At 35.8% G+C, this 13,795-nt stretch overlaps 1 protein-coding gene across 1 annotated transcript in view; it reads left to right on the top strand.

Annotated features, from left to right (window-relative positions):
- The window catches only part of LOC117120096 (polyadenylate-binding protein 4-like), an 18,313-nt gene extending 5,951 nt beyond the window's left edge, over positions 1–12,362 (top strand). Inside the window, exons 2-10 of the mRNA XM_033265104.1 lie at positions 2,576–2,923; positions 3,643–3,836; positions 7,489–7,722; positions 8,368–8,574; positions 10,257–10,407; positions 10,797–10,931; positions 11,103–11,239; positions 11,801–12,028; positions 12,187–12,362. Coding sequence (XP_033120995.1) covers positions 2,737–2,923; positions 3,643–3,836; positions 7,489–7,722; positions 8,368–8,574; positions 10,257–10,407; positions 10,797–10,931; positions 11,103–11,239; positions 11,801–12,028; positions 12,187–12,270 — 1,557 coding nt within the window. The 5' untranslated portion in view covers positions 2,576–2,736 and the 3' untranslated portion in view covers positions 12,271–12,362. The remainder of the gene's footprint in view (positions 1–2,575; positions 2,924–3,642; positions 3,837–7,488; positions 7,723–8,367; positions 8,575–10,256; positions 10,408–10,796; positions 10,932–11,102; positions 11,240–11,800; positions 12,029–12,186) is intronic.
- The last annotated feature ends 1,433 nt before the right edge of the window (positions 12,363–13,795 follow it).

Here is a 13,795-nt window from a genome sequence, read left to right as displayed (position 1 = left end):
GTATCAATGTATTCACTATGAAGTGTTATGTTATATCAATGCTTTACTGTATTTTCCTTAAGGTTCGTGACCTCCTGCATGATTTTCAAAAAATGTCTAACCTCAAGCAAATCTAGAAGAAATCTCAAGCAAGCCAGTGTGAGACCCTTGACATTTCTGATCTTCTAGTTCTGATTGGTCTACTTTTTAATGGTGGCTTCAAAATATCCTACTCCCTGTCTTGCACACTCACTACTTTTGATAATGCTCTGTCCAGATATTCAGATTTTCTTTGACAAACAACTGTTGTATGCCCATATAAAGTCATGATGTGCATACATATGGTCATGTTGTGCCCTGTCTCTTATACACATCTAGATGTGTATAAGAGACAGGGTCTGAACCAAGAGGCTGCTTAGTGCCTTGGTCAGGGTCACAGACTCCTGGTGGGGTTCATGAGGAGAGATTTTATGGATGGTCCAAAATTGTGCTTTTAGACACCACATATTATTAGGTGCTGGGGAGTCGTAGTCATAATAACTTGGTTTAGACAGCAAATTAAAGCCCCATTCCCGGCAACATTTCACTAAAAACTGACTTTTTTTAGAAAATATGCATTTGCATTACTCCAATTATTATAAATCATGGAAAAATATTGGCATGAATTTTAGTTTTATGCAAAAGAATAAAAGAAATGAGAAATACAGACTATTTCTCATAAAATATTACCATTTTCTGGACGAATTCATCGTTACTAGGCAAATTCAGAGGTTGTAGATCGCATCCATTGGAATACTCTCACTTTTATGTATACTTTTATACAGTCAATAAATTGCGCCCTCTCTAATGAGATTAGTTTTTGTACTTCGTATCTCGCACAATGCGGTTGTTCGATTAAGGCTGAGATGTTTGTTTAAGTGTCAAAATCTCAGTCAGAATCAGTTTTTTAACAAATTTGAAATAATTCCTATGAAATATTATATTTCACAGGTGTCAATACTAGCAACGGAAAATATCATGTCGGCCGTTTTTTTGTGTGATAACAGAACCTAAATCGAGGTAAGGCTAGGCCTAGCCTAGCAACGCTGGATAGGCTAATGTTTTCGGCGCCTACGATATATCTTCTCACAACCTATCGCAAAATCAAAATAAAAAATTCATCCGCATTTATTTTTTGTGTTCCACACAAAAAATCAAATTTCAGTCTTATTTTACATTTTTTTCATTCTTAGGAATGTCTAAATTCAGTTAAACTAGCAATTCCGTATTATATTTATAAATCTTTATAACAACTACAAAAATTAGATTTTTCTTAAAAACTGAAATTTTGCCGGGAATGGGGCTTTAATATCTGAAGTCTGACCCAACAATGTGGCAATGGACTGTGGCGAACAGACAAATTACCCGTCACTGGATCTGAGCTGTGCTGTACAACCGTCACATGGCCGCGTATTTACAATGTGCCACATGCAAATATCATTCCAAGGCTACTTTGCGACAATTCCACATGACATGCCTTGTTGGCCTGGTTCCCACCACAGCTGAACAATCTTCCACACCTGTCAATTAAGTCTCACGCATCTCGTAGGAGTCTCGTGCAATTAACTTCAACACGCCCTCAAGCAAGGCCTATATATTCTCGCGCATTCCAGAATTTCTTCAAATTATATTTTTTTAATGTGCTATTTTCTCAGAACAAACATACTGTACAACATGTACAAACACGACTATCGGCGCTAGCGATCCCATAGCAATAGTCACAGTGTTTGACGCGGCCTTATTGGTATTGGTACGGTCATTTATAATGCGCCTCTTCTGGTTATAAAGCGCAGTTCTTTTCCTTGGTCATTGGGTCCACATGCTAAGTGTTGCTGCTGGTAATCAGCGCAGGAACAGGTAACCCTACCAGGTTCCCATTTATACTCCTGGGTGGAGAGAAGCAATGCAGATAAAGTGTCTTGCTCAAGGACACAAGCGAAATGCACAGCCAGAGATTGAAACCCCAACCTCGAGGTTGGGAAACCAAACCCGTTCCCGCTGTGCCAAACCGCTTCCTCAGCAGAAACTGATGCAAAAAAATGGGATATCAAAGTGGCACTTTGTATCAATGTATTCACTATGAAGTGTTATGTTATATCAACGCTTTACTGTATTTTCCTTAAGGTTCGTGACCTCCTGCATGATTTTCAAAAAATGTCTAACCTCAAGCAAATCTAGAAGAAATCTCAAGCAAGCCAGTGTGAGACCCTTGACATTTCTGATCTTCTAGTTCTGATTGGTCTACTTTTTAATGGTGGCTTCAAAATATCCTACTCCCTGTCTTGCACACTCACTACTTTTGATAATGCTCTGTCCAGATATTCAGATTTTCTTTGACAAACAACTGTTGTATGCCCATATAAAGTCATGATGTGCATACATATGGTCATGTTGTGCCTATATATGGTCATCAAGACATATTTGTGTCAATAAAATTTGATAGTCTGGACAGAACTTTAGTAAAAGTAGCGAGTGTGCGTGATGCTGTGATAATCTTAAAATTAATAATTAAAAAATCGCCAATTATTTCCATTCCACTTTCTGTTTTCATGTATAGATTTAATGTGATTATGGAGGTTTGAATCTACAAAAAATATATTTGAAGATGATATTTGAATACCAGAGGTATAAAAGGAGAAAGTAAATATCTGTTTTGTAAAGGTCATCTCATCAAACAAGTTTATTTTCAAAATTCTTAAAAGTCAAAACGCTATCAAAATGACTGGTCATGCCTCAAACTCATGTGCCTCGCTGTATGTTGGAGATTTGAATCCTGATGTTACAGAAGTTATGCTATTTGAAAAGTTCTCAACAGCTGGGCCTGTATTGTCTGTAAATGTATGTCGTGCCAACACCAAACATCCTCTTGGCTACGCCTATGTTAATTTTCTGCATGCTGAAGACGGTAGGTTCTTTTTTATTCTGAGTCATGACTTTTTCTATGAAGATTTCCATTCATCTAGTGTAGAGTGACTGAGAGTGAACCCGCTTTTTATTTCAGTATTTTCACGTTACAGTACATACGTAGGAAGTTAAGGGGGATTAAAAATAACCTCCTTGGCAAGTCCATCCAAATTCACTTATTGGTATAATAATCAAGGCCTGGGTTGAAATCATAATTAAACTACCAAGCCAGTGAAAAAATGGGTATACACTATTTAACTGTTGAATATCCCAATTTAGTTGAAAATTGCTGCTCTTGTTTTTAAATTTATAATTTAAAAAAGCCTCCGACATTCAACAAAATGATTGATAATCTAATACTTTTGTCTTATTTTTCATATCCTATTTTGTGGTGGTAATAGCAACTCATTGAAATATATAAAAATATTTATATACTTGGAAATTAAACTGTAGGTTGGCAGAGGAGGGTGGACTTCTTTATTCTGCTTTTGTGAGTTGTGTTCCCTTGTCCTGCCCAGCAGCCCAACCCTCAAATTTCCCCCTTTTTTTCAAATATTAGAATGGTAACATATGTTCTAAATGACCAAACAAGTTTAAGTTTAAAGTTTAAACTTTTTCAACTCTGTATTTTTATTTGTTTATCTTATATAAGCCGGATATATGGCTATAATGCATTTTAATATTCTTCATGGCTAAGTAGTTCAAACCATTTTTTCAAAGCTGAAAGAGCAATTGAAACTATGAACTTTGATGTCATCAATGGTCATCCTATCCATATTGCGTGGTCTCAGCGTGATCCAACTTTGCGTCGTACCGGCAAGGGTAATGTTTTCATAAAGAACCTGGACAAATCAATCGATGACAAAGCTCTTCATGATATATTTTCTGCTTTTGGTAACATCTTGTCTTCTAAGGTAGATACATTATACAAATACAGTATACAGAATACTCTTTTTATAATTTATTTATGCCTAGAAACTTGAGGCAAATAAGTATAATAATAAATTTAGCCACTGAAAATATATAGTCTTGAGAAAAAATATTGTCATAAGTTATTAAAAGAAAAATAATGGATTTCTTCAGAAGTTTTCATGGAGCCATTAAATACTAAAATTAAAACTCAAGCTCCTGTCCTGGCTTGGCCTTTGTGTTTTTATTATCCATGTCTAAATCTTAAGGTAGACAAACAGGGAACACTTCAGTTAAAGATTCCTTGCTGCTGTTGCAGACCGCTTTGCTTGGTTCCCAACATAGCATAATGCTACTACTGTAACTTATGCTAATTCTGATGAGTATTTATGGGTGTAACTATAGCGCGCAGCGTTATCTGAGGGCCGGAGCCGGGAGTGGATGTGAAAGAGGGTGTCCACTCCTTCCCAAACAAGATTTTTTTATAAATTTTTTTTGGTCATACTGCCCGACAAGCTTTGGCCGATGGGGGGGCTTGACCAGACTGATTGGCGGCGTTCAAGCCCCTCTGCCCCCCGCTGGTGCCGCCACTGCTCTCAATATGAGAGATAATTGAGGAGCCAAGCAATCGGATGACACTGGCCAGGTTTTAACCGTGGTTTACAGCACAAGGAGCAGGAACAATACCTCTCTCAGCTTTAAACCCCCTTATCAAAAAAGTATTGCAGTAACCTTTTCAACACTAGCCACTAAGTGCCAGCTTGGTGGCTAAGACCAGTGGACTAAGATGTCCGACGATTGGGGGGGGGGGCTAAGTATTTATGGGTGTAACTATAGTGCGCAGCGTTATCTGAGAGCTGAATGGCCGAGCCAGAGGTGGGTATGGAGGGGGTGTCCCCTCCTCTCAAAACAAGATTTATAAAAAAATTGGGACTTCTAGATGGCCGGAAGTGGCTGTGATGGGAAAACTAGGCCTATTTTTTTTTTTTTTGGTCCGGCTGCCCTACGAGCTTTGGCCGTTGGGGGGGTGGGGGCGCTTGACCAAACTGATGGGGGGCTTAAGCCCCCTGCCCCCGCTGGCACTGCCACTGGCTAAGACACCTGGCTAGTTATCGTGGTTCGATTCCCATCAAAATCACTTACAAACTTTCGTTCTCAATAATGAGCACAGTACAGTGGTGGCGCCAGGATTTGCCCGACGGGGGTCCAATGTTCCCTGACAGGGGATTGGGGGAGGGCGATGTCTCCAATGAAAAAAGTGAGCGTAGTCGAACGTTGCTTAAAATTTTTCGAAAGTGTTCCAGGGGGCAAAGCTAAGAAAGATATGACAATTTAGGGGATGCAAAGGCTTATTTAATCGGCCCTGCTGGCGCCACCCCGGCTCAGTACAACTTTAATAAGCCAAGACTTGATAAATCCCTTCGGCCAACATGAGTTGTTGGTCCAAGGCCCGGCATGAATATAATGTAAAGACTATTAACAATATTACAGACATTCCAATAATATTTAATTCAATAACATTTTATAAATTACTTCATATCTCATATCAAAATGCAAAATGATGCAACTCACAAAATAAGGTGATTTTTAACTATGTGCAAGTGATTTTTCATGGGGGTGGGGCGACTGGGGGGGGGACACAAGTAATTTTTGAAGGGGCGTGCATACCTCTAGCTACACCACTGGCTTGTTGAACATTTAAAGTAGTGGAATGCAGTCAACTGAATAAGATACTTTATGTGTAATATTAAACAAGTACTCGTAATCTCGAAAGCTCCAATGAGGGCAGTATAATAGAAGCAGTAGATTATATTGGCTCTAACGGCTACCCATACAAAAAAGACGTTTGACGTTTAAGCACCAGGAAACAACCAGCAGGCCTAATTTCGTGTTTTTTTCATTCCATTCTTCATATGACCCAGTACATCGTGTTTATCTGCCTTACCTTTGTTTTATTTTCTTCTTTTTATTTTTTATTCAAACTTCTCATTTTGTTTCACTTAAATTATTTTACTTATTTATTTACTGTATTTCTTGTACTGTTAAAAAACTAATTTAAGAGTTTTGGCTTTGTGGAATTGTGGATTTTTGTTTTATATTTGGTACTGTACTTGCATTTCTTTGATGGTTTTTTATTTTCATTAATTAATTGGTCCCTGGTTTTTTTCTTTTAATGTAAAAATGTGAATGTTAAATTTTGTAAAATTGTATCAATTCAGCCTTTGGCTGCCATGAACAATTTTTGATGTTTTTTTATGAATAAATATACCTCGAATATAAAACAGTAAGAGTAAACAGTTAAAGATCTATTAATTAATGAATCAGCAGAGTACTAATAGAGCTAAAAGTAGAATTCAAAAATATAGATGACAAAAAGTGAAAGAGGAATAGTTTCTTGTATTCATATCAGTACAAAAAATATTTATTAATTATTTAGAAGCATTTTTGATCAATATAGCGATGATTTCTATTCTGGTTTTCGTTGACCGACAACATGGAAGCTTTTATCCATACTGTCTGATCCATTATCATTGATCAACAATTCTGCATCACACCTTACTGGACTGTCGACTCCTGAAAAAGGCTGAGCATTAATGATGATAAATTTTTGCCTTAAATATTTTTAGCTAATGCTTATTGGTCGACAATATCAGCATTTACATGACATAGGCATTGACATCTCTTTATTCATCCAAATTGCGAATTACATTGTTCTTTTTCACTCTCAAAGAAGAAAGAAAAGCACAATATTTTCATTGGAAAAAAAAACAAAAACTATCCAACATGTCTATTGTCAAAGAGCAAATTTGTGTTTGCAGCTGGTATACCACCGCGCTGTATAAAGCAACCAGCAATAGCCGAATGTAACAAATGACTTTCGTCAGCAATTACGTCATTGAACTTATTAGACCGAGTGCACCATCTGCGGTACTGAACTGATAATGCTCTCAAACTTATTGACAAACCTTTGTAGTCTGTCCATATTGCCATGCGAAATATTTCCACCCCAACATGCCAGACAATAACTAATTAACCCAAGAATAATGGAATTATAAGAAGTCAGTATATCTTTCCATACATCAAGAGCAATCAGTATCCACATGCTTAGTGGTTGGGAATATCAGTACCTAAGGCCAGATTTGAATGATAAATTTCATAAAAAAAGCAGTATACTAAGTTTCTTATCTTGGAGTGTAAGATAGGTGTTTACAACAACATTAATTTTTTATTGAAAGTTAATATCTTAATATATAAAAAGTGTTAGTTAAAGTTAGTAAAAAACCAAATATTCCAAATACATTAATGGATTTTTTTCAATTTTCAACTGAGCAATAATAAGGTTCCATGGGTTTTTGTGTCTTCTGCCCCATTGGGGGTCAGTATACCCTTAGCTATCGTGCATGATGCTACCTGACATGCATGATGGGATATTGCATCATAAGCTAAAGATGAAAATGAACAGTCTTCCAAAATACACCTAGGAAATATGATGCCATATGCCTAGATAAGACCTGTCCCAGAAAGAACTAAAAGTCAATATGCTACTTGTACAGTTATTCAAGTGAAATGTGGAAAAAAACTATGTCAAGCAGTAAGCACAACAATTACTGATTTATGAATTATAAGTTAAAAATATAAAATATTTCTGTGTTACAGGCCACCCAGGATCTGAACGATTTTCATTTGGATGGTCGTACTTTGTATGTTGGACGCGCACAGAAGAAAGCAGAACGTCAAGCTGAGCTTAAACAGAAATATGAACAACTGAAAGCAGAGAGAAACAATCGTTCTCAGGGTGTTAACCTTTACCTAAAGAACCTTGATGATGAAATTGATGACAAGCGGTTGCAGAAAGAATTTGAAAAGTTTGGTACTATTACAAGTGCAAAGGTAAAATTACAGTTGTCAGTGGATATATCCTTGTTTATTCCCTAAAAGACATGGAAGTGAATATTGAATGTTATGTATAATTTAAAAAAAAAAAAAAAATATATGACACACTATTAAATCTCTCAACTGGTAAATATGGAAGCGTGTTATAATATTAAGGGTTTGATCATACCAAAACTCAGAGTTCAAGCATGATGATGGTCACATTGCTTATGTCTTCCGACAAGGCACTGTATCTACGCGTGTCTTTACCCAGAAGTATAAATAAGTAATGAACATCTATTAGAAAATATTAGTGCTATACAAGACTTTATTATTACTATTTATAATGTTTTAAGCACTGCAAATAATAATGATTTTCCATATCTTCTTTGAGTGTGTGCTACATATAATCCCTGTGCCCTATGCATGCACAATTTTTGTTATCCTAAAGTGATTTCTGGACAACATTTTCATGGGGATCACATCTAAAACTTTGCTAGTTTAAACATCATAATGCACATAAACATTGAGTTATTCAGCCATAAGGAGTTTAATAAAGACTTCACATAGCTTTATTTTATTATCGGCAAAAATTCCTTCTTGTGTGAATTAAATTTAAAGAACTAGGTTTTTTAAAGAATTATTTATCTACTACAACTACAGGTTATGACTGATGAAAAGGGAATCTCAAAAGGATTTGGGTTTGTATGTTTTTCGTCCCCTGAAGAAGCAACTAAGGCTGTTACTGAGATGAATGGAAGAACCATTGCTACTAAACCTCTGTATGTAGCACTAGCACAGCGGAAAGAAGAGCGTAAGGCACAGCTGGCCGCCCAACACATGCAACGTATTGCAGGGATTAGAGTTCCCGTAAGATTTTAATTATCTTTAATTTCGCTGTATTTATTTGTATAATTAAATATTTATATACAGACATCACAATGAAGTTTAGTACTTAAAAAAGTAGCATAATATAAAAATTATAAACAATATATTCTCACATTCTGCACAATAGTCTACTGTTGTTATGTGGTAATGGACGATAAATTAAACCTGTTTAGGCATTTAATTAAAATTGTATACCAAAGAAGTCTGACAAAAATGTTACATATAATTTATGGCATCTATATTAAAATTATGCTTATTTAAAAGAGTATACACATAATGTAAAAAATCGATACTCAATAAACGTCTGGGATTCGAAACCTACCAGTCTGGAAAACTGTAACAACTTAGATCATGAAGTCTTGATCTCACAAAGTAAATATTAATCTATATTTCAGATTTTAGATATTAAGGGAAAAATAATTACCTTTACCGTGGTATCACACCGGATCATGTTGGGTGGGCGTCTGTGTGTAGTGGTGGTTGTGACTCTGCGGTATTAGGCCTAGTTACGCACGTATAGATGGAGCCTAGCGAGGCAGGATTTAATGTTTTTTTCATGGCATTATGTACTAGTTATTATAGGCTAGACATATAAATGCTGACTTAAAACATGTAATATGATTTACTAACTAAATTAAAATATATATATTTTTTTAATTTTTCAGTAAAACATGTGAATCTTGCAAGTTGCAGTTACCTTGCTAGAATTCTATGTTCTTTGATGAGATGTAATAAATCAGCCATAGCCTCTAACATGCTAAAGAACCAAGCAAAGCCTTGTTGACTGCTGCCAAGAACGCTTTACTAGCGAAATGCTAAATAAATAATAATATTTATAAATTTATATTTTAGGCCAACTGTAATGTGTAAACAAATGTAAAATTGTTAAATAAAAGTAAACAAATTGATAAAAATTGTTTGTTTTCGTCATTTTGTGTAATACTTTCATGTTGCACAGCGCGTAAGGTTTGGTTTTCAAACTTGGGATCTCTGAATATGTTGTATTGTAGGCCTATCTATTGCAAATCATGTTAATTTTAGTGCAAACAAAAACATTTTCCAAGGAAAATAATGGAGGAAATACAGGATATTTCCCCATACCAATTAACAATACTGCTGTTTCATAATATTTTTATGTTATGAAAAATTATATGAAACTGCTATCAAAACCTGTACTTAAACTCAATGCTAATTGAGGGGTCAGATTTCCCCGACGAAAGCAAAGTGGGTGGGGTCGAGCTTTGATTAAAAGGTTTCGAAAGGTGGTCCTGGGGGCGAAGCACCCGAAAATTTTGACAATTTAGGGGTTTCAAAGGCTTATTTATTCAATTTTATAGTCTACTAATACGTAGAAAATACATATAATTTTTTTTTCTCCCCGACGAATTGTGCTTTTTCTCCCTGACAGGGGGAAGGCCAGCCCCCCGGCCCTCCCACTGGCGCCACCCCTGACGAGATAACATGCAGCATGCAACCTGCAACCTATCTTCTTTTAGTTGTCATATACTTTTTATCAAAAATAATCGCAAGGGTAAGCAAGCACAGTGAGCGCAGCCTTTAGTATTACTAAAAATGAGATAGTCAATTATGTTTTTTTGGATCAAACCCATTTTGTACAAATACAGCATACAATTTTCAACATAAACCGATTTCTTTTATAATAGGGGAATGCACAACAGATAAACCAGGTGTTTAACCCAGGGTTTGGGTACTTTACTCAAGCTGTTTACCCCCCACAAGCACGATTATACCCAACAGGGCAGATGACACAAATCAGAAACCCAAGGTGGACTGGTGCTAACCAACCAAGATCAGGTTTGTCATGTTTCATATTTCTAATTTGCCTAATTTTAATATTCTTCAGCTTTTTGCTGTTTAAGTAGTGCCATTCCCATGTAATTTATCACTGTTACGTAAAAAAAATTGTTATTGTCCATTCCTCAGTTTTTCTATACACTGTATCTTTAATAAAACAGTGATTGTAATTTAAAAAAATGTATTTCTGTTGCCAATAAAAAAAAGTAAATGGAAAAATTGACCCTGGCATCCTTTATAATAATTTTGCAACCATACACACATCTGTCTAGTTGTAAAATTATATATTTTAGGTAATTCATAGCAAATTTTGTATAATGCAATGGTTGAGTTGGGAGTTGAAAATTCAGAACCAGGAATATATCTTGTACAGTAATTTTTTCCATTAGCTGGTCAACCAAGTGGAGGCTTCCAGCCCATGCCAAATACTTGTCAGTTTGCTCCAAGAGGAGGCTACCCAGCCATCCGCACTGCCAATCCTGCTAGAGTCCCTATTCGCCAGCAGTACCAGCAGCATGTGACAGGTAGGTAGCCAGTAACAGCATCCACATTTCATTGATTGCTACCTAAGGTTTGCAAAACATAAGTAAAACAAGCTGGCTAGTATACAATTACTACTTCTTGGAGATTATAATTAGTTTTTTTTTAAATATTAATGCAGCCCTGTACTAATTGTGACTTTTCTTTTTTGATAGGAGTGATTCCTCAGTCTGCTATCCGTGTTCCCGCCATTCAAAGAATTCCAACTGTACCAGCTCAACAACGCCAAGTGAAGTATGCTAATGCTGTGCGCAATCAGACTGTTGCTAGTCAGTCTGCTGGAATTCCTGTGGTAAGTTGTACAAACTATAAAGAGTTTACCCTGAATTATAAATGATTAATGAATGAATTAATTAAAGTAAAAATTAATTAAAATCTGTAGAACTGTTTGTATCACTTCATTTCCATCTGTATCAGCTCAACAGCGTCAAGTGAAATATGTACCTCTGGACCTCTCCCCAGTTAAAAACTGTTTAGTGCGGGCACTGCTACCATGTGTACAGGGTTTTGTATACAATTGCGATCGTATAGATTGCAGTAGTGGCGCAAGCTCTTCCACTACAGGCGATTAGTACCCCCTAGTACTCTCGACAACCTTGCATTTTTTTAATCAAATCATCCTTTTTAAATATAGAATCCCATAATTAACACATATTTTTTATATTATTTAATAAAAAAATTTCCCGACAAATTAAATTTTTTCCCCGACCGGGGGTGGGGGTCTAGGCTTGCCCGACCGGGGTCGGGGTGTAGATGCCTTGTTGGGGAGCTTGGACCCCTTGTCGGGGAACTCCTGGCGCAACCCCTGTAATGATATACAACGATAGGATGCTATTTTGTCTTTGTTAATCAGGATTTTCCACATCAAGCTGTCCAAGTTCCTTTGCAGGAGCCACTAACCCCATCCAGGCTGGCACAGGCCACCCCCCAGGAGCAGAGGCAGATGTTGGGTGAGCGATTATACCACATTATTCAACCTAGCCATGGAGACCTAGCTGGTAAGATCACTGGAATGTTGTTGGAGATTGACAACGCTGAGTTGCTTCACATATTGGAATCCCGTGACTCATTGAGCGCAAAGGTATTGTGTGATTTAGTTTTGTTTGTCCAATATAAGCTTTTTTAATTGTGTTTTTAATGTTGGTGGTAGTACTATAGTGTTTGGTTTTAAACTTGGCAGAATGCAAGGTGACCACAAGTATATTTGCAGTTTGAATGATGTTTTTGGGTTTTTTATAGGTTGACGAGGCTGTGATTGTGTTGAAGGCTCACCAAGCTAAGGAATCTCGTAATAAACACGCTCTGGCCGCTATTGCACAGTAACTCAACCTGCTGGTTAACAAAAAAAAATAATACACTTGAGTGTTTCTTAGTATACAACTCTTTTGTGTTACAAATTTTTTTTAAATCGGACATTTTCAAAAAAAATGTAAAAGCATTTCATGAAAAAAAAATACTGTAAAATATGACAAAAATTCTCAAGTAACAAAACAAAGAAGCTATAAATAAAAAAGTTATATAAATATGAAAGAAAATGGGACACAAAAATGTAAAATGTAAAATTAACACTGGTTCTCTATGTTGTACGAATACTGATGCCTGTGTAAGAAATAAGTAATGTTGGAACTACCCAGATGCCATTACTGGCCTGTAAAGTCATTAAAGACGCGATACAAGATATCAGATCAATACATACAAAAAAAACTTTAAAATCTATAAAAATATCAAAATCTGTTTCAAAAAATTAAAAAAATATTGCCTACTGTAAACTGAGCAGGAAAACAGGTATGTGTAACCTTTGTTCAATTTTTGAAAAAGGATTTTTTTGTACATAATAGCCAAAAAATGAAATACATAATTAGTAAAATTTGAGGTATGTAATTGTAAAGTAATATAGCCCATCTTCTCTATACAGTATAATTTATATAGTATGGTTGTTGCTATTGTTTCCATGAACACTCCACTTGATACCAATATACTCATTTCATGATGGATAATTGTGATTACTGTATACAGAAGATAACGCATCTTAATGTTTAATATTTTGTTGCAGATGTTTATTTAAAATCTCACAATGTAACACTTACGAACTTTAATTTTGTTTTCTGAAAAACATTATCTGTATTGTTTGTCTTCACTCGTGCTTTTCTTTGTTTTTGTTATTGTATTATGCAGTCCTTGTATTGAAGTTTGGGTAAGATACATTTACAATACAATAAAACAAAAAAATAGTTATATTCATATATGTCTTCATGTTTCATTATTTCTTTCAACATTATTTAGTTTATGAAAAGTATCTAAAGGTAGTTGTTGTGGGCTTGGTACAACATTGGTGCAGTATCTATTTATATAATTATTTTATTTATTTATTTATTGAACATATTTATACAGCATAACATATCAGGACGGTGTAACAACCTATTTTATACATGGCCCTTTTATTTTATTAAAAAAACTACTGTACATACTGTATATAAAAATCAACAAGTTGCAAGTGAGTGTAATTTCTTTGCTTTGAAATGTTCTAATGGGGATACTGGGAGCGAACTTTCGTTGCCCAACCCTTAGATATGCCTCTGGGAAAATTCTGGCCATGTTAATCTTTTCTGGAATGTTATGATTGTATGAAAAAAAAAGTGAAGTTTAATCCCCTTCTACGATGTGAACATTGCCCAGCAATAGTACAGTACCATTTTGGGGATTACTGTAGGTGCCAAAGCATCCTCGCAAACAGAACCTAGATAATGGGTAGGCAGAAAATTCTGGGCAGGGGTCATGTGACATGCAAGATACCGGCCCTATTATAGAGTACTGTAAAATAAAGTCGATACTGCACACTAATTACAGC

The sequence above is a fragment of the Anneissia japonica genome, unplaced genomic scaffold (assembly GCF_011630105.1).
Source record: "Anneissia japonica isolate Jap-2015-1 unplaced genomic scaffold, ASM1163010v1 scaffold287752_len1182401_cov188, whole genome shotgun sequence".
Taxonomy (NCBI): Eukaryota; Metazoa; Echinodermata; class Crinoidea; order Comatulida; family Comatulidae; genus Anneissia; species Anneissia japonica.
Note: the sequence above shows the minus strand (reverse complement) of the source record. Positions and strands in the feature narration are given on the sequence as shown.